Consider the following 27,417-nt stretch of genomic DNA (forward strand, 5'->3'; position numbering starts at 1 on the left):
GTTTTTGAACTTCACTCAATCTTCCTACGTAGTATGATGCAAACTGTGGGCCTGATTCACAAAGGTAAACTTACACTTCTATGCAAATTAATGTTTACTCTGTATATAAAAAGGTAGGACTGTCCTGTCTTTTATGTGCAGACACTTCTCAACGGTAAAGAAACTACTAGCAAAATAGCTTTGGAAATAACAAACAAACACAATCGTAAACTTACACAAGAGTTTGTGAACAATAGGGCTTTGAGGGTCAGTCGCCAGCAGGCGGTCTGACCCCCGGAGATTTTGGGGAGAGGCACCACAGACCCAGGGCCGGCTTTGGGGCTGGTGGCGCCCTGTGCAACAGTTTATTGTGGCGCCCCCCACCTCATGACCTCCTTGGTATCACTCACTACCACCTGGCAAATATGCCCCTTATCTCTCCATCGCTCACCTTTCACATCCATTTATGTGTTTTAAACCACTTGTAAAGGCTGGTTTTACTAATCCACTCAGCTAGCCACTTAAAGTATGGGGGCATATTTAAGAGCCCCCAGTGCCATTCTAACGCCACATTAGCGTCATTTTTTTTTTACGCTAATGTGGTGTTAGAAGGCCAAAAATGTTGTGCCATATTTACAAAGTGGCGCAATACATGCATTGCGCCACTTTGTATCCCTTTGCACTACATTATGCCTGCACCCAGTATAATGTATGCAAAGGTGACATTTCCCCTTTTGGGGGTTGGGGGGGGGGCAAAAAAAAGGGCACAAAGAAATCAGACAGATTTCTTTGCATCATTTTTTTCCGGCACTTTTAACGACTGCTCAGAGCAGACATTAAAATTAGAATTCTGTTGGTTACAATGGGCCTCTGGGCGCTTTGCAGGATTAACATCAACATGTTTTACGCTAATCCTGCAAAGCGCCGGACTAGCGTGAAAAATTCTGAAACTAGTCCCCTAACTACCGCCAAGTTGTGCCATATTTTAAAAACAGCGCTCACATGGTGGCGTTAGGAGAGCGCTAAGGGGTGCAAGAAAAGTGGTGCAGCACTATGAGCAGTGTCACTTTTTTCAAATATGCCCCATAGAGGCATTTTAAGAGCCCCTAGTGCCATTAGTGTAATTTTTCTTAACCTAATGTGGCATTAGAAGGCCAGAAACGCTGTGCCATAATTACCAAGTGGGGCAATTCATGCATTGCGCCACTTTGTAACCCTTTGCGCTACATTATACCTGCCCCAGACATAATGTATGCAAAGGGGGCATCCCCCCGTCAGGGGTGCAAAAAAAATGGCACAAAGAAATATTTGACAGATTTCTTTGCGTCATTTTTTTCCGGCACTTTTAATGTCTGCTCAGAGCAGGCATTAAAATGTGGCTTATATTGGTTACAATGGGCCTCTGGGTGCTTTGCAGGATTAGCGTCAACATTTTTTTATGCTAATCCTGCAAAAGCGCCAGACTAGCATAACAAATTCTGACCCCCATCCGCTAACTACTGCCATGGTGCACCATATTTTTAATATGACGCACATATGGTGGAGTAAGGGGTGAAAGAAAAGTGACGCAGCACTGTGTGTAGTGCCACTTTTCTTAAATATGCTTAAATAGTTCTGTTTTTTGCAGCAGGCATATTAACCCTCTATGCTACTTTATGTTGGGTCAAAGCTGCCACTAGGCGAAACTCCCATCTCTCTCTCTAGCAGGAACATTAATCACAAGAGGCATCTTGACATTTTAATTGTTTCTTTAAGGCTAAACGCACAAGGAAGTTTTCAGCAGGTGCTTTTAAATCGCAAGTTTCTGAAGTTATTGCTAAACTCAGTGCCTCCCTGAGGTCAGCACCTGGTGCGGTCGCACCACTCGCACAACCCAAAAGCTGGCCCTGCACAGATCAGACGACTGGGCTATGTTTGAGCTACATTCATTAAAGATGTAGCCCAAGGGTTACATAGTCAGACATTTGCCAGGGCTAGCCACCATTTTGAGGGAACGCACAGTGGCAGCCTGTTAGTTAACACGGGGAGGAATGTTAGTGCCCTCCCACCCACCCCCAAGGAGGACGGTATGTGCTGAGGTGTAGTGGCAGTAAGGCTGCATTGTAGGGACAGGTGCCTAGGGTGATGGAATGTACTGGTTGTTGCTTGGACAGGTGCAGATAGGGTGGAAGCCCAGAAGGTTGGAGGGGCCTTTACAGAAGGTCAGAGGAGTTAACAGAGGGGAACCAGGCCCTAAGAAAGGAAGCAACGAATTCTAAACTGAAAGAGAGCAGGGATTAAGGTTATTTACACAGGAAACTGGCATTTAGGAATGTGCGCATGAGTTAGAAGTTAAACGGGGGAACTTCAAGTGTTATGAATATCAGAAGGTAGTTGGGCATTGGGATAGTTTGCAGGGCTAAAGCGGAGGGTGATGTTTTAGGGGTGGGGGTAGGTTGGAGGCAGACGCTGACTATAGTGAGGTATATAGTTTTGTAAGGCGGGATGCCAAGGGCTGAATTGCGATGTGCACTTGTTTCAATGAAGCTGCTTTTTGCACACACAAGCTGGGGCAGTGTGCAACACAGGGGAGCTATACTTAGTAGCAGCGCTTCCCAGCCTCTGTGCCATGCTGTCCCTGCTCATCGCCGCTGTTATACTTTGAATGTGGCAGTACCCAGTCGTCTCCAAAGAGGCCACAAATGAATTGTTATGCAGTATGGATTCTCCTTGAGCAGACAAAATGCACACCTGCATGGAACATCCATGAAACCTTTTATTGCCTCTCCGATGTCTGACTTAACACTGCCTAAGCCCTTTCAGCCTTTTTAGAGGAGATCACGCACTCTCCGTTTCCTAGTACCTGTATTTTTAAAAGTTTTTGTTAAAATAAATCCTTTATATAGCTAGACATGTCAAGGTTTTACTGTGCCACAGAACAAGAAGACACACCCCCACTGCCCGGCACAATTTTCAGGGATGAGCTATGTGTACAATCCACGTAGTTTAAAGACATTCGGCATAAGTGTCCAGTAATCTCGCATCATTTTAGAAAAAAACTGCTGCGGTCCCAGTAAGGGGACAGGCGCACAAATGTCTGAGCTTCAGACTTTCTTCGGCTGGATGTAAATAGTTGGTGTGCGAATACAGGGAGAAGCCCACTTTTATCTTCAGAAGATCATTCTTATGGCAGTGCTTAATTTGTGAACGAACAACTACGAGGCAGAAAGTTTGCTCAGAAAGGGCCGGCGCTGTCGAAGGCCCTGGTGCCGAATACCAAGGCTGCCTCTAGGTTCCACCTCAGGACTTTTTAACCCAGCACCAGAGATTCCCTGCCTCTGTCTCACTGCTGCGGGTTATTTTGATGTTCATTCCCGCAGCACAGTTTTTTCTTCTTTTTTCTTTCTACGTTTTGTTTCGTTTTTTTTTTTCCTATCGCCTACTATGGTTCAATGTCAGTTGAGAAAAAGTAAGTGCCTGTTCCCAAAAATGGCTCAAATTTCACTCCCTCCTGGAGAGTCATCCTGGGCAAGCTGCAGAGCAGAGGGTGCAATATGGGAGGAAGGGCGCTTTACATCCGAACGAAGGCGAATATGTTCTTATTGTTGCAAAAGGGGAAAGCACTTCTGAGGCACGCTTGTACGTGCTAGGTCAACGTGTGTTAGGTTGTGAGTACCATTGATGAGTCATTAATGACTGAACGGAGGATCTTTCTTTGCTGAACTTCACTGGTTGAGCATTGTAGTGTGTGAAGGGGGGTGAAGGAGGCAGAAATTCAGGACTAGAAAGAACGTGAAAAACGCTGTCTCTCCTTTGCTAAGCGGGCAGGGGGGGCATTGTTAACAGCAGCTAACACCAGTTAACTGCCCTCTCTTTAGTGGAAGGAAAAGAACACCTGTATAGAGCAGACTCAGTTCCAATCATTCAGTTGCTGGTGATGGACATAGGCTACATCTTCTGCCACATCCAATACATCTATCAGTACATCGTGCAGTTACTCTCTCCTACTTCCCTGTACCTCCACCTTGTCATGAGTAGTCTGGTCTACTGCAACAGCCTACCCATGGATCGCGCCAAGTGCACTTTCCTTCCCATTGACCAGAACGACTGAAGCCTCCTTAGAAGACTGTTGCACAATAGCAACAAATGTTAATTGCTGATCTCTCTCATTATGCACTCTTCTCCTTGGCTCTTGATGCTAAAACATCTGCTGTTCCATTAGACCAGCACATTCCTCCCCCTATTTATTTATTCATGTAGCAGCCATATTATTCGGAACAGAAATGTGGAACAGAAGAACAATTTGAATTCCTGAAGTAAGGGACACTACCGCCGGAACTTCTGAACAGCAACAAACATCCCTAGACATTTTTCAACAAGATGGACTTAAAGGGTGACATGCAGTTCAAGACCCCATGGCACAGCGACTTTGAGAGCTACAGCAGGGCATACACATTATGCTTAAATCACAAGGTGCTGGGTGGACATGTTCAAATCATTTGGAAACTGAGTCAGTCCATGGAATCGTCATAAATATTTAAAGGTCTTTAAGGCTTAGAACGTTTAAAACCTGTCCTCCTATGCCTGTTGCCACCATTAACATCACAGGAGCCTGGATAGTGTTAAAACTGTTTTATTATAAAAGAGAATCCAATTTGAATCAGAACATTTCAGAAGGAAGACCCTTGTACCTTGAACTGAGCTGTCTAGGTAGTATGTGTGAAACTTGCAGACATATTTAACAGACTGCTTTATTGCCTCCTAATTGGAGGCTCCCTACTTAAAACAGAGAAAGCGAAAAATGGGAGTGAAGACCTCCTACCAGGGCATACAGTACATGCAGAGTGCACCCAAAGGAGCCAATGCAAAAACAAAAAAAACACAGCCCACAATGAGATGATCGAACAGGGGGGGGCCAAGTAAGGTTTAACCCTTCCTAGTCCCAGCTTATTCGCCTAAAAAAAAAACACAACAAAAAAGCTACAACAGAGATCTAAATACTCAAATACTCACTCGACAAGTGACAGCTAGACGACTGCAGCCTCCACTGACGATTGTTGACCAAACCATGTCCTCTTTAACTTTCTAGCATTCATCACATCTAATAGTTTTCGCTTTTGTACATATACATATATATAATCTTTTTGACTCTTTTGTTTTACATTTAAATATAAAAATACTACGGAGTTGTTTTTTAAAAAGAGGGTCTGTCACTGAAGGGCCTGGAAGTGACACCATAAAAACTTGGTCCTAGCGTGCCCTCCTTAGAAATTACTTATGTTTCATGTTTTTTTTTTTTTATTGTCTTAGTGAGAATTCTTTACCCCTCACCCACTTATCTGATGCTCGAAGAACAAATGAGAGATTCCTCATCCACCGAACAAAAATAAAAAAGGAGTAGTAGTTAAGCTTCTTTAATGTGTTGGCAATTCTTGCTTTATCCACCACCTTAGGTCTACCCATGAAACTGGCCATTGTATCGTCTCTTCCCTCCCCTGTCCCTTCCTCCTGTTCCACGGGCATCCTTTGCTAAATCAAGAATTTGTGCCCATGGGTTGTCTGCAGGAGGGGCTGGGAAAACAGCAGCGGGGGAGGGAAGTGTTCCTCTAAAGAATCTTACGATAGAACGTGGGCTTCATCTGGGCTTAAAGTGTGGTCACATACAGGTGCAGGAATTAGCCTCACTAAACCTAAAGTAGAAAGGCCAGTGGTTTGTTTCCTCTATTTGCAGCTCCCTCGAATGTTCCTACCCAACCTGTTTGCTAGGACCCCAGAGACAAAGTTCCAATGATGTTTGTCACTTCCCCTCTCAGGTAGATCGGATGTTGTTCAACGAGAGGTTGAATGAGGAGAAGGGTGACTTTAAACTGGGCTTCTGAGGTACAATACTCTTAGTTCTTGTACTCAACAGTTTGGTCTCCGGTTTCTTTCAAGACGCAAGTGCGGATTAGCGCCTCAGTCACCGGGTATGGGTCGCAGTTGGCCGATGGGCGGCGGTCCTCAAAATATCCTTTTCCTTCCTGCCCCACGGTTCTTGGGATGCGGATGCTGGCACCACGGTTGGCTACTCCGGCGGAAAACTCATGAATGTTGGAGGTCTCATGCAAGCCGGTGAGACGTCTGGCATTGTCGGACCCCCCCTTGGGGTCATAACTGCGGATGTGGAACTCGTGACGTTTGGCCAGCCTTTCTATTGCCTCCTCAATGACCCTGCAAAATGGAGCAAAGGCAGTGATAAGATCAGGTTTTAAGAGGCAGCTTGATAAATTTAGCTAACAAAAGACCTGCCACAAGAATCTCTCTGTGTTTTGTGCAGTACCGTCCCCCTTTCTCTAATAGTTGGTAGTATCCCCCACCAAGACTGAAAGATCCTTTCACTCACAACATTTACTAATAGAACCACCTTTTATTCAGACCTTGTTTTCTTCTCCCGTTATTTGGTAATATGGCCCTTTTTTAATTTGTGAGGGGTTCACTCAATAATAGAAATGCAACAATAAAGAAATACTTTTATGAAGTGGTGATTATGGGGAAGGAAAATACATGTCATGTTGCATTGACAGATTATGAAGTATTGACTTTAATGAATAGCAGAACAATAAAAAAACACCTATCCTGCTCCTTACTGGGCTCTAATCTTAAACGCAACCATAACTCTAATCATAAAATTAAACCACAAGCACCGGAAAAGCCAGTAGGCCTTGTAGATTTATTATGTCTCGCTGTTCTTTAACACTTCTCTCTGGACTTAAAATTAGTTTGGCACAGCCTCTTAGTCAAGGAGTTCAAAGGAGCCACATCAGAGGCTTATATACTCCTACGACATGTTCTGCATGTGGCAAAATTTATGGAAGAGTTGAGAATACAGCTTCTATCGCGTAGATGCAGGTTGGCACTTACTTGAGCCCTCCTTCTTCCCTCATGGCTTGGGTGCTGAAGTTCGTGTGGCACCCTGCTCCGTTCCAGTTGCCAGTGATCGGCTTGGGGTCAAAGGAAACAAGAATGCCAAAGTCCTCACACACTCGATGCAGGATAAAGCGTGCCATCCAGAGGTGATCGCCCATATCAATTCCTTCGCAGGGGCCAACCTGGAACTCCCACTACGGGAAAAAAAAAAACACAGAACACTCTTTCACTCCACGTGCCCAGACTTATTAACTTCTTACACACTGCACGGGCGGAGCCCAGCAGCCGTGAGCTCCTCCCTATCACGAACAGTGACCTGAGAAGTGCGTGCTTCTCCACCACTGTCCTGCCAGTGCTATGGGTTCCCAGTATTGTGAACTTCTCCAGCAGACTGTCATTGCTACAGGACTCCAACAGTGTGATCTTTTCCCGCAGTGCCCTCTAGGACCTAAAGGACCTCAGCAGAGTGAGCTCCTGCAGCAGAGGGTCAGTGCTATAGAGCTCCAGCAGTGTGGGCTTCACCAGCAGAATGTCAGTGCTATAAAACTCCAGCAGTGTTGGTTTCTCCAGCAGAAGGTCAGTGCTATAGAACTCCATTAGAGGCAGTGGGCTCTGGCACAGGCTGGACTGCAGCAGCGTGAGTTCCTGCTGCAGTGCCCTCTGGGACCTAAATGACCACAGCAGTGTAGCTCCTACACCAGAATGTCAGTGCTAACAGAGCTCCTATGGCAGTGCTCCTTCGCACTGGTGAACTTATCCAGCAAACTGTCAGTGCTATAAGACTCCAGCAGTGTGAGTTCATCCAGCAGTGCGCTCAGGCACCAACGGATTCCATCAGAATGAGTTCCACCGAACAGCGCCTCTTAGGGTCTACTGGACTCCAGCAGCGTGTGTAGGAGGCTGGACTGGCTTGTAGTGAGTACCAAGGGGTACTTGCACCTTGCACCAGGCCCAGTTATCCCTTATTAGTGTATAGGGTGTCTAGCAGCTTAGGCTGATAGATAATGGTAGCTTAGCAAAGCAGCTCAGGCTGAACTAGGAGACGTGTGAAGCTACTACAGTACCACTTAGTGTCATATGCACAATATCATAAGAAAACACAATACACAGTTATACTAAAAATAAAGGTACTTTATTTTTATGACAATATGCCAAAGTATCTTAGAGTGTACCCTCAGTAAGAGGATAGGAAATATACACAAGATATATATACACAATAGCAAAAATATGCAGTATAGTCTTAGAAAACAGTGCAAACAATGTATAATTACAATAGGATGCAATGGGGAAACATAGGGATAGGGGCAACACAAACCATATACTCCAAAAGTGGAATGTGAACCACGAATGGACCCCAAACCTATGTGACCTTGTAGAGGGTCGCTGGGACTATTAGAAAATAGTGAGAGTTAGAAAAATAACCCTCCCCAAGACCCTGAAAAGTGAGTGCAAAGTGCACCAAAGTTCCCCTAAGGACAAAATAGTCGTGTTAGAGGGAGAATGCAAGGAAAACACAAATCAGCAATGCAACAACGATGGATTCCTGTCTGAAGGTACCTGTGGAGCAAGGGGACCAAGTCCAAAAGTCACAAGCAGCTCGGAGATGGGCAGATGCCCAAGAAATGCCAGCGGTTGGTGCAAAGAAGCTCTTACTAGGCTGAAGAACTGTGAATACTGCAGGAACGACAAGGGCTAGAGACTTCCCCTTTGGAGGATGGATCCCCCACGCCTTGGAGAGTCTTGCAGAAGTGTTTTCCCGCCGGATGGACGCCAACAAGCCTTGCTACACGCAAATCGTGCGTTTGGCGTTTTTGGACGCTGCTGGGGCCCAGGAGGGACCAGGAGGTCGCAAATTGGACCTGCAGAGAGAGGGGACGTCGAGCAAGACAAGGAGTCCTCACTGAAGCAGGTAGCACCCGGAGAAGTGCCAGAAACAGGCACTACGAGGATGCGTGAAACGGTGCTCGCCGAAGTTGCACAAAGGAGTCCCACGTCGCCGGAGACCAACTTAGAAAGTCGTGCAATGCAGGTTAGAGTGCCGTGGACCCAGGCTTGGCTGTGCACGAAGGATTTCCGCCGGAAGTGCACAGGGGCCGGAGAAGCTTGCAAAGTCGCGGTTCCCAGCAATGCAGCCCAGCGAGGTGAGGCAAGGACTTACCTCCACCAAACTTGGGCTGAAGAGTCACTGGACTGTGGGGGTCACTTGGACGGTGTCGCTGGATTCGAGGGACCTCGCTCGTCGTGCTGAGAGGAGACCCAAGGGACCGGAGATGCAGCTTTTTGGTGCCTGCGGTTGCAGGGGGAAGATTCCGTCGACCCACGGGAGATTTCTTCGGAGCTTCTGGTGCAGAGAGGAGGCAGACTACCCCCACAGCATGCACAAGCAGGAAAACAGTCGAGAAGGCGGCAGGATCAGCGTTACAGAGTTGCAGTAGTCGTCTTTGCTACTATGTTGCAGGTTTGCAGGCTTCCAGCGCGGTCAGCGGTCGATTCCTTATCAGAAGGTGAAGAGGGAGATGCAGAGGAACTCGGCTGAGCTCATGCATTCGTTATCTAAAGTTTCCCCAGAGACAGAGACCCTAAATAGCCAGAAAAGAGGGTTTGGCTACCTAGGAGAGAGGAAAGGCTACTAACACCTGAAGGAGCCTATCACAAGGAGTCTCTGACGTCACCTGGTGGCACTGGCCACTCAGAGCAGTCCAGTGTGCCAGCAGCACCTCTGTTTCCAAGATGGCAGAGGTCTGGAGCACACTGGAGGAGCTCTGGACACCTCCCAGGGGAGGTGCAGGTCAGGGGAGTGGTCACTCCCCTTTCCTTTGTCCAGTTTCGCGCCAGAGCAGGGGCTAAGGGGTCCCTGAACCGGTGTAGACTGGCTTATGCAGAATTGGGCACATCTGTGCCCAACAAAGCATTTCCAGAGGCTGGGGAGGCTACTCCTCCCCTGCCTTCACACCATTTTCCAAAGGGAGAGGGTGTCACACCCTCTCTCAGAGGAAGTTCTTTGTTCTGCCATCCTGGGCCAGGCCTGGCTGGACCCCAGGAGGGCAGCTGCCTGTCTGAGGGGTTGGCAGCAGCAGCAGCTGCAGAGAAATCCCAGGAAGGGCAGTCTGGCAGTACCAGGGTCTGTGCTACAGACCACTGGGATCATGGAATTGTACCAACAATGCCAGGATGGCATAGAGGGGGCAATTCCATGATCATAGACATGTTACATGGCCATATTCGGAGTTACCATGGTGAAGCCACATATAGGTAGTGACCTATATGTAGTGCACGCGTGTAATGGTGTCCCCGCACTCACAAAGTTCAGGGAATTGGCTCTGAACAATGTGGGGGCACCTTGGCTAGTGCCAGGGTGCCCTCACACTAAGTAACTTTGCACCTAACCTTTACCAGGTAAAGGTTAGACATATAGGTGACTTATAAGTTACTTAAGTGCAGTGTAAAATGGCTGTGAAATAACGTGGACGTTATTTCACTCAGGCTGCAGTGGCAGGCCTGTGTAAGAATTGTCAGAGCTCCCTATGGGTGGCAAAAGAAATGCTGCAGCCCATAGGGATCTCCTGGAACCCCAATACCCTGGGTACCTCAGTACCATATACTAGGGAATTATAAGGGTGTTCCAGTAAGCCAATGTAAATTGGTAAAATTGGTCACTAGCCTGTTAGTGACAATTTAAAAGTAATGAGAGAGCATAACCACTGAGGTTCTGGTTAGCAGAGCCTCAGTGAGACAGTTAGGCACCACACAGGGAACATATACATGCACACCTATGAGCACTGGGGCCCTGTGTGCCAGGGTCCCAGTGACACATACATATAGGCCACAAACTTATGAGCACTGGGGTCCTGACCAGCAGGATCCCAGTGACACATAACAAACATACTGAAAACATAGTGTTTTCACTATGAGCACTGAGGCCTGGCTATCAGGATCCCAGTGAGACAGTGAAAACAGTGACAAACACTCTGACATACACTCACAAACAGGCCAAAAGTGGGGGTAACAAGGCTAGAAAGAGGCTACCTTCTCACACAACCCCCCCCCAAACGAAGGACAATAAGGCTAACCTTGGCCAGTTGAGACTTTATTGTCTAAGTGGTGATAAGTAGAGAGTAGCTCTGCAATAGACTGGTTACTCCCTTTATCATCCACTATATGGTTACTTCCCTGTGGGGATGTAAACCACCCTGTTTGAAGTTTTTTAGCTAACCAACAATGTGAAGATGTATTTTCAGAGTTTCTATCAGTAAGTTTTAGTTTAGAGCAGTGGGAATTATCCACTGAACCTATTTGTAATGATGGAAATGCCAGACAGGGATGCTGTCTCAGTAAAGCCATAGCTGGGCAAAAACTTTGTCCATTTGGCTGGAAGAGAGAACAGGGATGCTGTTTCTCTTGAGTTGGAGCAGGGCAGGGATGCTGTCCTATGAGCTCCACACTAGGGCAGGGATGCTGTCCTAAGTGTTGTGAGGCAGTACAGGGTTTCTGCACTAAAGTTTCTCTGGGAGGGTTGGAGGGATGCTCCATGTTAACTAAAATGGTGCTCTTTTTGTCACCAATGTTAGTTATCCCACAGAGAGGTACTTCTACCTCAGGGAGTCCAGCTATGCCAGCTGATGATTCCCTTGGAACAGGTGCCACCCCAGGAGAGGTTTCTCCCACCGCAGGAATACTATCCTGAATGGTAGGGTGGTTAGGGGATACTGTGATACCCTTTTTACCTGTTGATGGAGAGGGATCCTGAGTTTTCAGGCCTTCTCTCCTTTGCTTTTTCATTTCACTTGAAATGAGAGGGAACAATTCCTCAGGGATGCCCAGCATGGCTGCATGGGCATAAAACTCTACATCAGCCCAACCTGAGGCCTCTAGGTCATTACCTAAGAGACAGTCTACAGGTAAGCTAGGTGATACCACCACCTGCTTAGGGCCAGTAACTCCACCCCAACTAAACTGAATTATAGCTAAGGGAAGAAACTTAGTGGAGTTATGGACATCAATAATCTTATACTGTTGTCCAATGATGTGTTGATCAGGGTGCACTAGGTTGTTAGTCACCAAAGTGAAACTGGCACCTGTGTCCCTGTAGGCCAAGGCCTCAACACCATTTATTGAAACTGTCTGCCTGTACTTATCCATTGTAAGGGGACAAGCAGCCAGTGTGGCAAGGCCAATGCCACTAGGTGTGACAGAAACTGTCTTGGGACTGATGACATCAGTTTCCACTATGGACCCATAAGTGAACCCAACTACACCCTTTGCTTGACTGTTGCCAGCAGTCCCACCACTAGTACCACTACTGCTAGGGGCACTAGAGCTTGATGTATTAGTGGTGGTAGGCTCAGGGGGTTTACCTGGACAGGACTTATCCCCTGGCCTATGGCCTCTGTTTTTACACACAAAGCACCAAGGCTTTTTAATGTGTGCAGGTTGGGAAGAAGAGGAAGAATTTGTTTTATCCCCACCCTCTGAAGAGTGTTTAAGATTTGAAGTGGGATCTTTGGTTTTACCCTTATCCCCATGCTTATCTTGAGATTTTTCACCATCTTTCTTCTTATTGCCATCTTTGTCACCCCCTGTATGAACTTTTCTGTTCACCCTTGTTCTGACCCATTTGTCTGCCTTCTTTCCCAATTCTTGGGGAGAGGTCAGATCAGAGTCTACCAGGTACTGGTGCAACAAATCAGACACACAATTATTAAGTATATGCTCTCTCAGGATTGTGTTATACAGGCTTTCATAATCAGTAACTTTACTGCCATGTAACCACCCCTCCAAGGCCTTCACTGCCTGGTCAATGAAATCAACCCAGTCTTGTGAAGACTCCTTTTTGGTCTCTCTGAACTTTATCCTGTACTGTTCAGTGGTTAAGCCATAACCATCCAGGAGTGCATTCTTAAGAACTTGGAAATTATTAGCATCATTTTCTTTTACAGTAAGGAGCCTATCCCTACCTTTTCCAGTAAATGATAGCCATAGGATAGCAGCCCACTGCTTTTGAGGGACATCCTGTACAGCACAGGCCCTCTCAAGTGCAGCAAACCACTTGTTAATGTCATCCCCCTCCTTGTAAGGGGGAACTATCTTATGCAGATTCCTGGAATCATGCTCTTTTGCAGGATGACTATGGGGAATACTGCTGCTGCCACCATGGGTATCTAAACCCATTTTCTGTCTTTCCCTCTCTATTTCTAAAGACTGTCTATCCAAATCCAGCTGTTGCTTCTTGAGCTTCAGTCTGGTTTGCTCCACTCTCAATCTATTGAGCTCCCTTTCCAACAATCTGTCATCAGGGTGGGTGGGAGGGACATTTCTAGATACAGAGGTGTGATGGGAATGAACAGAAGGAGACCTGTCCCTTACAGAGGGCACCCTAACAGCTTGGCTACCAGTATAATGTGAGAGCACATCATCAGTATGATGTGATTCAACCTCTGTACCAACTATGCTAGACTGTCTAGTAATGGGCAGGCTGAGAAGTTTCTTTCCTGAACCTTTTCCTGGGGGAGTCCCTGGATCAGATTGAAAACCATTAGCTACTTTTTCTACAGATTGGGCACTTATGGCCTTATCCTGTACTCTAAGCATATTAATTAACAGTTCTAAGGAAGGATTCTTCCCTACACTCAAACCTCTCTCTATGCAGAGACTCCTTGCTCCTTTCCAGCTAAGGTGATCATATGCAAGTTTGGACAGTTCAACTTTTTGGCCTGTGCCAGACATTTTTAGAGAGAGTTAAAGTGATAGACAAAAGAGAAAAAAAGTTTTCAGAACTTTTTGGAAAGACAGAAAAAACTTTTTTAACTTTTAAGAAGTTTTTGAAAGTTTAGAAGTACTTTTCAGCACTTAGAAAAGAGTGAAAAGAGGAAATGCAAAACTTTTTGGCTATGTGTATATACACTGACCTTGTTTTGTATATTTTTCTCTTATGAAAAGTACAATGACAAGAGTGGTAAGTAGTCTCAAGCACTTATCCCACCGCTGCACAACCAATGTAGGAGGCTGGACTGGCTTGTAGTGAGTACCAAGGGGTACTTGCACCTTGCACCAGGCCCAGTTATCCCTTATTAGTGTATAGGGTGTCTAGCAGCTTAGGCTGATAGATAATGGTAGCTTAGCAAAGCAGCTCAGGCTGAACTAGGAGACGTGTGAAGCTACTACAGTACCACTTAGTGTCATATGCACAATATCATAAGAAAACACAATACACAGTTATACTAAAAATAAAGGTACTTTATTTTTATGACAATATGCCAAAGTATCTTAGAGTGTACCCTCAGTAAGAGGATAGGAAATATACACAAGATATATATACACAATAGCAAAAATATGCAGTATAGTCTTAGAAAACAGTGCAAACAATGTATAATTACAATAGGATGCAATGGGGAAACATAGGGATAGGGGCAACACAAACCATATACTCCAAAAGTGGAATGTGAACCACGAATGGACCCCAAACCTATGTGACCTTGTAGAGGGTCGCTGGGACTATTAGAAAATAGTGAGAGTTAGAAAAATAACCCTCCCCAAGACCCTGAAAAGTGAGTGCAAAGTGCACCAAAGTTCCCCTAAGGACAAAATAGTCGTGTTAGAGGGAGAATGCAAGGAAAACACAAATCAGCAATGCAACAACGATGGATTCCTGTCTGAAGGTACCTGTGGAGCAAGGGGACCAAGTCCAAAAGTCACAAGCAGCTCGGAGATGGGCAGATGCCCAAGAAATGCCAGCGGTTGGTGCAAAGAAGCTCTTACTAGGCTGAAGAACTGTGAATACTGCAGGAACGACAAGGGCTAGAGACTTCCCCTTTGGAGGATGGATCCCCCACGCCTTGGAGAGTCTTGCAGAAGTGTTTTCCCGCCGGATGGACGCCAACAAGCCTTGCTACACGCAAATCGTGCGTTTGGCGTTTTTGGACGCTGCTGGGGCCCAGGAGGGACCAGGAGGTCGCAAATTGGACCTGCAGAGAGAGGGGACGTCGAGCAAGACAAGGAGCCCTCACTGAAGCAGGTAGCACCCGGAGAAGTGCCAGAAACAGGCACTACGAGGATGCGTGAAACGGTGCTCGCCGAAGTTGCACAAAGGAGTCCCACGTCGCCGGAGACCAACTTAGAAAGTCGTGCAATGCAGGTTAGAGTGCCGTGGACCCAGGCTTGGCTGTGCACGAAGGATTTCCGCCGGAAGTGCACAGGGGCCGGAGAAGCTTGCAAAGTCGCGGTTCCCAGCAATGCAGCCCAGCGAGGTGAGGCAAGGACTTACCTCCACCAAACTTGGGCTGAAGAGTCACTGGACTGTGGGGGTCACTTGGACGGTGTCGCTGGATTCGAGGGACCTCGCTCGTCGTGCTGAGAGGAGACCCAAGGGACCGGAGATGCAGCTTTTTGGTGCCTGCGGTTGCAGGGGGAAGATTCCGTCGACCCACGGGAGATTTCTTCGGAGCTTCTGGTGCAGAGAGGAGGCAGACTACCCCCACAGCATGCACAAGCAGGAAAACAGTCGAGAAGGCGGCAGGATCAGCGTTACAGAGTTGCAGTAGTCGTCTTTGCTACTATGTTGCAGGTTTGCAGGCTTCCAGCGCGGTCAGCGGTCGATTCCTTATCAGAAGGTGAAGAGGGAGATGCAGAGGAACTCGGCTGAGCTCATGCATTCGTTATCTAAAGTTTCCCCAGAGACAGAGACCCTAAATAGCCAGAAAAGAGGGTTTGGCTACCTAGGAGAGAGGAAAGGCTACTAACACCTGAAGGAGCCTATCACAAGGAGTCTCTGACGTCACCTGGTGGCACTGGCCACTCAGAGCAGTCCAGTGTGCCAGCAGCACCTCTGTTTCCAAGATGGCAGAGGTCTGGAGCACACTGGAGGAGCTCTGGACACCTCCCAGGGGAGGTGCAGGTCAGGGGAGTGGTCACTCCCCTTTCCTTTGTCCAGTTTCGCGCCAGAGCAGGGGCTAAGGGGTCCCTGAACCGGTGTAGACTGGCTTATGCAGAATTGGGCACATCTGTGCCCAACAAAGCATTTCCAGAGGCTGGGGAGGCTACTCCTCCCCTGCCTTCACACCATTTTCCAAAGGGAGAGGGTGTCACACCCTCTCTCAGAGGAAGTTCTTTGTTCTGCCATCCTGGGCCAGGCCTGGCTGGACCCCAGGAGGGCAGCTGCCTGTCTGAGGGGTTGGCAGCAGCAGCAGCTGCAGAGAAATCCCAGGAAGGGCAGTCTGGCAGTACCAGGGTCTGTGCTACAGACCACTGGGATCATGGAATTGTACCAACAATGCCAGGATGGCATAGAGGGGGCAATTCCATGATCATAGACATGTTACATGGCCATATTCGGAGTTACCATGGTGAAGCCACATATAGGTAGTGACCTATATGTAGTGCACGCGTGTAATGGTGTCCCCGCACTCACAAAGTTCAGGGAATTGGCTCTGAACAATGTGGGGGCACCTTGGCTAGTGCCAGGGTGCCCTCACACTAAGTAACTTTGCACCTAACCTTTACCAGGTAAAGGTTAGACATATAGGTGACTTATAAGTTACTTAAGTGCAGTGTAAAATGGCTGTGAAATAACGTGGACGTTATTTCACTCAGGCTGCAGTGGCAGGCCTGTGTAAGAATTGTCAGAGCTCCCTATGGGTGGCAAAAGAAATGCTGCAGCCCATAGGGATCTCCTGGAACCCCAATACCCTGGGTACCTCAGTACCATATACTAGGGAATTATAAGGGTGTTCCAGTAAGCCAATGTAAATTGGTAAAATTGGTCACTAGCCTGTTAGTGACAATTTAAAAGTAATGAGAGAGCATAACCACTGAGGTTCTGGTTAGCAGAGCCTCAGTGAGACAGTTAGGCACCACACAGGGAACATATACATGCACACCTATGAGCACTGGGGCCCTGTGTGCCAGGGTCCCAGTGACACATACATATAGGCCACAAACTTATGAGCACTGGGGTCCTGACCAGCAGGATCCCAGTGACACATAACAAACATACTGAAAACATAGTGTTTTCACTATGAGCACTGAGGCCTGGCTATCAGGATCCCAGTGAGACAGTGAAAACAGTGACAAACACTCTGACATACACTCACAAACAGGCCAAAAGTGGGGGTAACAAGGCTAGAAAGAGGCTACCTTCTCACAGCGTGGGACTGTGATCACCCCCCAAACAGCCTCCTACCGCCCCACACCAAGCAATCTCCCTAGGCCCCAATGACAAAAATTCTCTAATAGAGCTGCTCACCTGTGCTGGCATGACTTCGGCGTTTGTTCCTGCAATCTTCACCCCGGCGTACAGACAGGCACGGTAGTGAGCCTCTACAATATCCCTGCCGTAGGCCTTGTCTGCCCCAACACCACAGTAGTATGGTCCTGCAGAGATGAACAAGAAAATGCATAAGGGTAAAATTAGTAAAGCCTCTGGGCAACACCCACCACTGCAGGACCACAGCTTGACAAAGAATTCATAGCTTACTCCTGTAACTTCCCCTCTGCACTAGAGATGCATGCCTGCTCTACTCAAAGAAACTGGCAACTCTACCTAAACAATCCACCTATGTGTCACTCCTGGAGGCATTTTTACTCTTGAAACTTAGATTTGGACTCTGCAGTTTTGCAAAGAAATCCAGAGTAAAATACAAATAATATAATATAGTATAATATAATATATTTTCATCTTCCTACACACACCCATAAAGCAAGCCAGTACACAAGAAAGAGGTAATTTCTAAGTAGTTATTACTATCCAAAATGCTAACTAAAAGTGGTGTACAAACTTTTACTAAAAAAACAAATGAAAACAATCACAACACCAGTTTCAGGAACGTTAGCAATTTAATAAGCATGAAATAATTCACTAAAAAGAACCACAAGAAATCAATCGCCATTTCTTGCCCCAAACCACCCACAATTTAACATGTTGTCTATTCTTTAAAACGATATTGAGGTTTCTTGCTATCTCGGGCACAGGAGACACAGCTAAAAAGGTCAGACCACGATGGTCCACACACCCATGTCTTAACGTGTATGAGCCTTAGACACTGTTTCTCAGATTTGGCAAAACAAGTTGCCAGCTGTTCTATAGTGCAGAGAAGATGCTATGCTATGTGGATTTCTAAAGCGCGGGCCTACCTGGAAGTTTCCCAGGGCTAGCTGATCCATAGCGTTGCTCTGCATCAGGTCTTCACAAAAGTAAAGGGGCTTTGGTGAGAGTAGAGCCAACCCTTAGGCATTTTTGTGAACCGAGGCTCGTTGTCGAGGCACCTTAATCCTATGTGCAGTGAGTTCGTGTTTGGGAAGGAGACAAGAGAAGGACCTGCAACCCCATCTGGCCCTGTGAATTCTAGGCGAGTCGGCAAAAGAGGATCTTAGTGCCCTGCAGAGGGTGTATGGAGTCACAAGTGCCCTAATCACGGAGGACCCTTTGGAATTAAGCCCTCTGTGTGCTATACAAAATATCTTAAATTGTATCCTTTCCTCAATGGGAAGCCACTAAAGGAATGGCAAGCCATTATTTGCTGAGGCAAATCTTGAACATTAAGTAGACATTAACGTGGAGCTAGTCTCCTTCATGCCTTGTCCCCACTGTCAGACTTTGATCACTCGCATATCACTTCCTCTCAAAGTCGGAGGTGATCTAGAACCCTAACCTTGCAGTGCCTCATAAATCCATGCCTCAATAAAATTACAATCAAATCATTCTTTACTGTAATTCTTTAATCTGTGGTCCTAGAGTTTCTTCGGCACTTGATTGATATATGTGTAAAGAGCTTCCAATCTATCAGTCTGGCGACTATGTCATGAGAAGCACCTCTACTGGAAGAAACTAATGCAAGACCACAAGATATTGCACTATTCATTGGAGTCATTGAGTGTTTTGCATCCAGAATTAAGGGGTAATTCTGCCTGTAGACCTCTGCAGCACAAAGATTGAGTGACTATAGAGTGCTCTCCCCCGACTGCACCCCTATCCCAGGGAACTGAACCTACGTTGTCCATCACCTCACTTCCCCATCCCATCGAGGATTCTTACCCTGTGGTCCTGGGAAGCCATTGGATGGCCAACCAAAGGGATGCCCGTCGGTTCCTAGAAGGGTATACTCTTGCTCCATACCGAACCAGGGGTGCTCATTCGCCACCATGTCCATGATCTTTTTGCAGCTATGTCTGAGATTTGTCTCTGAAAGAAAAGAGATGGTTCTTACATTAGCAAAGGGATGAGAAGAACTGCACATCCTCCAGGAACAGTGAACTTCTCCCACCCCTCCCACACCCGGATACAGTGCTTGTTGACCATCCGCTGCAGACTATTATCAGTGGAAAGGAGTGAGGCTTGTACACAGCCAGGGTCTGAGATCGGGACAACAGTCTAGGCACCCTTATTGGATGTTGCAAAGCATTGTAGGTGATCTGCCTGTGTACACCATGTAATCCACCACAGCAGAAGCTTCAAATCGATACTTTGCCATCTGTGATATTGAAGGTGTGCATTTGTTATCCATCTTTGGAACAGGAATATATTTTTTGGCAGTTTCTCTTTTTAGTATAGCTTGAGTTTGGCACAATGATGCTAAGAGTGCTTTAAGTGAGCATTAAATTACATTACACATGGTCAGATTTTTTGTTTCGTGTATGCACAGTGAGATTGTTATTTGTCTAGAGTCACAGGACGTTGAGCTGACGCTGGGACTTGAACCTAGTTCCTCGGGTTGAGGAGCTATCAAAGATGAGACCCCTGCCCTTGATACTAAGCATCACTCCAGTCCCCCACCTCAAAGCCTGTGATCCACAATTTAATTTCCAGGTGCTACAGAACAGTCATGCGTAGGGTTGTAGACTAAATACTGTCACTGAGTGCGCAGTCACCTACCTGCTAGCGTGTGGTTGTATTTGAAGACTTCACAGAAGATGAGCTTGTTGGGGTCCTTGCGAAAGGGGTCTCGGAACATGGCAACAGGAAGAAGGAACATGTCACTGTTGGAGCCCTCGGACTGGTCAGTGCTTGAGCCGTCAAAGTTCCACTCAGGGAGATCTAGACCAGAGAAACAAAGGTAAAAGTCAGCAGGTTCGATGAGTGCACCCATGAGGAAAAAGAAGAGACAAGACCATAAATCTTTTGCTCCCAAGCCTTAAGGAGTAGTAAGCTCCTGTTCTTTCTTTTAACCAGACTGGACCTGCTAAACGCCGGCTTGTCTCCTAGGCTGGCAGCAGTACCAGTTGTGGCCTCACCTGCGATGGTCTTGGGCTCGCTGTCCAGGGTCTTTGTCTTGCAGCGCAGTCCTTCGCCACTGCCGTCGATCCAGATGTACATGGCCTGCACCTTTTCTCCCTGTGGGAGATCCAGGTACATCTGCTTGACAGCCTTGCTCAGCTTAGAACTGACGGACAAAGCCATGTTTCAAGATGGAGGGTCCTGTGGATCAAAAAATAAGAGCGCTGTCAATATTTTGTAGCATGAACAATGGGAAACCTTACACTGTAAAAACAGAATGTAAACTCACACAATTTGCAAGAAATCTTAGACAGGTAACAGGCACAACAATGGAAAAGGATCGCAGGGAACCTCCAATGCTCTGATGATGCTGCAGTTCAGCCCCACGAGAGGTTAAAGAATGAATGAGCTTGGACTGTAGCCTCATAGGAGGCCAAAAAGTAAATTGGCTTGTAGTTTTGCACCCAGAGTCAGGGTGGCTTTTCCATCCCAAGCTCTGTCTGCCTTTCATAGGTATGGACCTCTTGGGGACCATCCTGTTTGACTTATAGCCCAGACCTCCTTTGTCTCTAATCCTGAGATGTCCTTTTAACTGCAAGGGACTATGGAATATGCATGGAAGCAGCGCTTTCCTGTAGCAGCTCGAGTATGTCACAGAGGCACCATGAATTGAATTAACATCTAATATAAGACTTGTATTACTAATGACTGCTGACAAGGTAAGGATTAGAGGACATGTTTCTTACTGTTGCTCCCACTGCGTACTCTCCTCTGCTGGCTGCTCACTGGCCACCTTCCAAGCCTTGTGGCATAGATCCGAGGTTGCCACTGTGATGCAACCAAGCGTTTATTATCTGCTTGGTCTGCCCACTACCAACCTGAGTCTGCCCCTGCACGTGCGTGCAGGAGTAGTGGGGTCTCTGGGTCCTGGTTTGAGAGTGTCTGTGAGGGAAGAAAGAGTGATCATGTATTTTTGAGGCATTCCCAAAGCAATGGGCTCACCCGAGTCCTCTGGGGAGTGGCACTGAAAAGGAACGGCACTGAGGTCCCCTGAGAGCAGAAGCTGGGATATCTCCCTGCCCTCCTAGGAGTGTTCAAAGGCGGGAGACGGAGGCACTCTTGAGGGCAGTAGGTGCCCACGCCTTGTGTCACAGTCTCTGTGAAGGAGAAGAGAGCACGAGGACCTTCAGAGAAGTGAATGCTTTTCCTGGGGCCATGAGTGTCTTTTAAGGGAGGGGTAGGCTGAGGCCCTCGGAGAGGGATTGAGGAGTGAGCTTCCCGGTGCCTGGCCTGCGAGTGTCTGCGTGGTAGTGGACAGGGCTTGAAACGGAAAAATAAAAGTGCAGTTTCTCCAGTACTCTCCAATTAAAAGTATTACGTTTTTCTTGCGAAGTGAAGGTACTTTCCCTCTCCAAATAAAAAAGTGCCGGTACCGTACCAGACAGTACCGGCACTTTTAAAGCACTGGTAGTGGAGGGAATGAGCCCTCGAGGCGGCAGGGCTGGAGCAGCCAGTGGTGAAGGAAGGGGCAAGACAGGACGAGGGCCCTCCTGGAGAAGAAATCTTAGGGAAACGCTGAGGCTTGGTATAGGAGTAAATGTGAGAAGGTAACAGCCGTCTTAGAGCGGGGTCGGTTGCAGGGTTTTTAATTCTGCAGATGGTATTAAAAGTGCTCAGTAGCCCAAGTCACTTGTGTACCTTTTAGTACTAGAGGAAAGAATGTTTCCAAAAAGGAAGAACGGGTATGTGTTAAATAAGGCGGAAAGCCTCAGAACAGCCCTGAGGGGGTTTCCATGGTGACCAACCAGAGCCTTCGGTAGGTTGCTCTTATTTGTTTTCTTGGACAGCTTCCTCGCGTGTAGGCGCCTGGGGTGGGCTTGAGTCTCTTCGGTTATGGTCGTCTTTTGAGAGGGTGGGTGTAGCGGCTCGAGGGAGCGGGTAGGTATTTCCATGCATTGTTGTCACGTTAAGGAGACAACATAAGACATGCCAGGCAGGTTGCGCATCACCACAAAGCAGTGTGTTATGGTCCTAAAGTGCAGTTGTTGTTGTGGAGAAAGCCTAGCTTGAGTGAGGCCACCAGCCAAGGACACCCAAGAATAAACATTGCGCTGGGCAAGCAGACTGACAGCTCTGCCTGTTGAACCAGTAAAGCCAGTAGGAATCCAAGTGACAGGTCCGTCGGGTCCGGCTCCGGGCATCAGGTTACATAAAGTCACGGAGGGCTCAAAGGGTCACACTAACACTCGACGATACAGGTGCGGACAACAAGGGGTTAAGTAAGGGACACTGTAGCAGGCTGCGCAGTCCCAACAGTAGTTAAGATGAGGGAAGTCACAGAACCAGGAAGCACTGGGGCAGGTTTAGGTTACTCGCCCAACCCTAGCTATAATATGCAGGGATAATAGTTCCAGGGCACCTGGTAGAGACTGAGGGAACCGTGGACATCAACGGCAGGGGATCTCAGAGGCACAGGGTACAGGCCACAAACTTGGATACCCTGTTGATTATAAGGGGGGGGGGGGGGAGTTGCATCCCTATTCTTTAGAGGATGACGGAAGCGCAAAGTTAAAAGGATAGAAAAGTCCGCTTTTGCACCCACCCCACCTCGTTATCACCCTCCGACAACCCCCCTCCCTTCCCCCCCACTCTACTCTTCCCGCTAGCTCTGCAAAGCTTCTGCTGATGTGAGCAACCAGAAAGAAGATTGTGCCGATTCTTAAATGGACCCGAGGCAACCAGACGAAAGAAGTACAATGGAATGGAATGCTGCTCGGAGATTACAATGCGTCTTTTCCAGGGCTGTGCATCGCCTATGCTGCTTTATATTACCTGAGAGCTTATGATTGTGTCTGCATGCCAGACCCTCTCTTGACACCTCTGCCAATGCAACCATGAACGTGAAAAACATAAACCGATGCCACTTGAAGGTGAATCTGGCTGTTACAATTTCCATTACAAGATGATTTAGGAATTATTTAGCTATCTCCGCCATGGTCATTTAAAATGGCAACATTCCTAAGGGTATATTGTGGGCGAATTCCTATTTCAGTAAGATATGTTTTAATCACAACAGAGCTAACTAAACGGGATCGGGGAGATTTCCCACGGCTTGTATATCACGCGCCTCTCTGCTGTTCACCCACAAACTGCCAAACATCACAATGTGGGAGAAAAATGTAAAGATGCAAACATATATAGGAAACCCCCAGAGAATAAATAAACCATTGCACGAGAAATCTGCACTCCTCAATCAGGAGACCAAACCCCGATATCGAGACAGAGCCGCCATTTCCCACGCAGGTATACCCGCTTCATTCGCAACCGGCCATTTTATCGCGAGGACTTCCCTAATCTCCCCCATGAACACAGATGCATTTCTACATCCACGCCCCGCCCCCTCCATGCTTCCTCTTCTCTGTGTCTCCCCCATGAACACAGATGCACCTCTACATCCACGCCCCGCCCCCTCCATGCTTCATCTTCTCTGTGTCTCCCCCATGAACACAGATGCACCTCTACATCCCCGCCCCGCCCCCTCCATGCTTTATTATCTCTGTGTCCAAGATCTTCGCTTGTTTCTTTCCCCTAGATAGTCTGCTGAACAGTCCCCTCGGATTAATATCTCCCTTTGTTAATGCAAGCAACCTCAGATATAGCAGGGTGGTCCAGGAGCCTGCAGAAGGCGTAGGTCAAAACACCTGCGGGTTTAGCCTTTCATTCTTCCCTGGGTGATAAGACGAGGATCATTAATTCTGGTTTGAAGGAAGAAAGACGAGCAAATCTTGAAATTGGTCCTAATAAAGGGGGACTCGGATATACAATATAAGTGAGAGACTAGAGGCAGATTAACTCACTGAGAGCGCTATACGGAAAGTATTTTCTTTAACCTTTGGCTGTTGCCTTGTCTTTACACCCCGAATCCAAGAATTGGAAACTGTGATTTAAAACAAAAAACATATGCCCTGCGAACAGTTGAAAGAATAAGCAGTTCAGCTAAGTTGCTATTTGTTTTATTTACTGACAAGCAGTCTCCTGTGCTATTTACCTGGACGCTGCTAGCCATGTTCCCCTTGCGAACCTAGGGGCATATTTATACTCCGTTTGCGCTGAATTTGCGTCGTTTTTTTCGACGCAATTTCGGTGCAAAATTAACGCCATATTTATACTTTGGCATTAGACGCGTCTAGCGCCAAAGTAATAGGAATGAGCGTCATTTTTTTGCGTGAACGCCTTCCTTGCGTTAATGAGATGCAAGGTAGGCGTTCCTGTGTAACAAAATGACTGCGACGCAAATGCGTCGTATTTATACTCCCGGGCAAAAATCACGCCCGGGAGTGGGCGGGGCAAAAAACCCTGCATTTGCGCCTCTTTTTAACGCCTGGGTCAGGGCAGGCGTTAAGGGACCTGTGGGCTCAAAATGAGCCCACAGCTGCCCTCCCATGCCCCCAGGGACCCCCCCTGCCACCCTTGCCCACCCCAGGAGGACACCCAAGGATGGAGGGACCCATCCCAGGGACATTCAGGTAAGTTCAGGTAAGTATACATTTTTTTTTTTAAATAATTTTTTTTGGCATGGGGGGCCTGATTTGTGCCCCCCTACATGCCACAATGCCCAATGACCATGCCCAGGGGACATAAGTCCCCTGGGCATGGCCATTGGGCAAGGGGGCATGACTCCTGTCTTTACTAAGACAGGAGTCATGTAAATGGCGTCTGGGCGTCGTTAAAAATGGCGCAAATCGGGTGGAGGCGATTTTTTTGCCTCAACCTGACTTGCCCCATTTTAAGACGCCCTAACGCCATTTTCCCCAACGCCGGCGCTGCCTGGTGTACGTGGTTTTTTTCCACGCACACCAGGCAGCGCCGGTCTGCTAGCGCCGGCTAACGCCATTCAATAAATACGGCGCCCGCATGGCGCTTCAGAATGGCGTTAGCCGGCGCTAATTTTTTTGGCGCAAAACTGCGATAGTGCAGTTTTGCGTCAAAAAGTATAAATATGGCCCCTAGTGCCCGTGCGAGGAGAAGGGAAGGGGTGTTTGTGCCAAGACGTCCCCTGAATCCGGGCCAATGTTCTATGTTAAATCTTACACATACACCAACACAACACACTGCAGTAAGCCTGGCGGGGTCCTTCTCACACTCTTGACTGTACAAAGGGCCCCAGTGATTTTGCGCCGTAGCACCACATTGAACTCGGAAAACAGCGCCTCAGCCAGCACTAGCGTAGCACCAAGAAAATGCTGGATTGACAGAACAAGCTGTGCTCCGTGCTGAATGAAATGAGTGCCTCTTCTGAGAAATGTTGGCATCCTCCCACTGAAAGCATTGTATGTCTGCTGATAAGGCTGTTAACTCCTCCACCGGAACCATCGAAGGTCTGCTGAGAAGGGCAGTTGTCCTCCCACTGAAAGTATTGTAGGTCTACTAAGTGGTGCAGGAACTCTCCAGCTCAAAGCATTCTTTGGAGGTCTCCTGGGGAGTGCGTGCCAGCTGAAAGCATTTTAGGTCTTCTGAGAAGGGCAGTTACTTTCCCCGCCGAAAGTATTGTAGGTCTGCTGAGAAGTGCAAGTAGTCTTCCGGCTCAAAAGATTTCATTCTAGGTTTGCTGAGAAGCGCCATTACTTACCTCCTACTGAGGTAGTTCTCACCTTGCTGAAAAGAGCAGAGACTATTCCAGTCTCACTGTTGCGCCCTACTGGCAAGCATCGGTACTGTCTCTTGCAACAAAAACAAGTGCAGTAGACTGACTGTGCCGACTCATTTACCGCACGGAGTCCCCCAGGAGACCCCACCACCCTCTAGGTCTCTACAAGAGTACCTTAAACTTTGCACAGCTTTCTATCATTTAAATGTATCCATTGCAAAAACAACTATTTGCACCAGAAACACTGCGCAGCAAGAAGCCGGTATATACCATAAGATCACAGGTTGCGTCTTGGTTACTAAGCTAGTGGCCGTGGAGACGGCGATGAATCCGACAGTTATGACTGAGTGTTGCATAAACTTACATAATAACACCATGACACCACCTTACCCAATGTAACGTGTCATCTCTTAAACCAGGCAAAGCTCGCTATAAATCATACATTATATCGCAAGACGTAAACTGTGCCATCTAACACTACCCAGAAGTTGTATTTAACACCTAACTGCAGCGCCGCGATGCGGCAGAAACTAACCGGAGTGCTATTTAAAAAAAACACAGGTTAGTTTACTTGTCTCTGCCCTTCACAGTACGGCTTCTATTGCCTATTGTGGTCTACCCTATGCAGAAGGTAAACTATAATAGCAGCCACCTCCTTCAGAAAGGAGCACTTATTTACTCCGAACGTGCTTACAATGTGCCGGGGGGCTCATGATTACAGCATCCCACACACAATTAAAAGGAATTCTACCCATGTTAGACTTCAGTGGTCCTTCTGGAATCTTCATTAACTGTATCGGAAAACACAAGCGTGCACGAACGGAAGTAACATACTGCTCAAGCAGACGCAAGGATGCATAACACTGGCACGGACAGTCGGTCTCCTGCGCCTTCAAGGGCTTTGTGTGAGCAAGCTGAATGATGCTCCTAGCTACCTTAGGCAGGTAGCGTCGCCGCAAGGCAGCAGCATTACCTGTGCGGAGCCCCAACAAGCGGTTCTGGTGGTGGCGTTGAGGCTGGTGGTGTCTCCCTGGTTGGTGGTGTGTTCAAGTTGTCAGTGGCATCCCGAGCGCCCCATACTGCTCTGCCACAGGTCTCCAGGCGCCTCTTCTTATGGCCAGCCCAAGCCCAGCCCACCTGCTCGGTGATTGGCCACGGGCCGGCGTGATCGTTACATGGCTGGAAGGATGCTAGCTTCATGGGGCATGGCCATTGGGCTGCAGGGCCTGGCAGGGTGGAGTGTGGAGGGGGGGAAAGAACAGGAAAGGATAGCGAAGGAAGAAAGGAACTTGAAAAACAAGCCGAAGATATAGAGGTGGAGAAAAACAAGAACAGCAGGGGCTGAACAATACCAGATCTGCCAACACACAGCCCCAGCATCCACCCCAAAACCTCCAAAAGGAAGAGACCAGAGAGCCCTCTACTGAAAATACACTTCGGGAGATGCTTAGTACAAAGCAGCCCTGCACCCAAGGGGTTCCTTTCCAGTACTACACTTCTGCGCCGTTGGAGTTACAGCGATGCCAGCTTCTCACCAGTGCAGCGGGGTGCAGTGTAGCACTGGCAGCGCCGACGTGATAGTGATTTATGAGTGACCTCACCGATCTATAGGAGTTATGCAACCTGGTCAATGCACCTCACTGATTTATATAAGTGCTGTACGGACAGACACCTCCGTGATCTAGAAGAGTGATTATAGGCA

General features: G+C 47.6%; 1 protein-coding gene across 1 annotated transcript; it reads right to left on the reverse strand.

The window, feature by feature from the left end:
• Positions 1-4,575: 4,575 nt before the first annotated feature.
• On the reverse strand, positions 4,576-27,217 carry GLUL (glutamate-ammonia ligase). The gene is made up of 7 exons (XM_069232068.1): positions 26,689-27,217; positions 20,086-20,269; positions 19,727-19,888; positions 18,890-19,036; positions 17,102-17,229; positions 6,859-7,058; positions 4,576-6,168 (listed from the first exon to the last, which is right to left on the reverse strand). Exons 2-7 carry the CDS (start codon positions 20,249-20,251, stop codon positions 5,850-5,852), a joined length of 1,122 nt encoding a protein of 373 aa, XP_069088169.1. The 5' UTR covers positions 20,252-20,269; positions 26,689-27,217; the 3' UTR covers positions 4,576-5,849.
• Positions 27,218-27,417: the final 200 nt, after the last annotated feature.

The sequence above is a fragment of the Pleurodeles waltl genome, chromosome 4_2, assembly GCF_031143425.1.
Source record: "Pleurodeles waltl isolate 20211129_DDA chromosome 4_2, aPleWal1.hap1.20221129, whole genome shotgun sequence".
NCBI lineage: Eukaryota > Metazoa > Chordata > Amphibia > Caudata > Salamandridae > Pleurodeles > Pleurodeles waltl.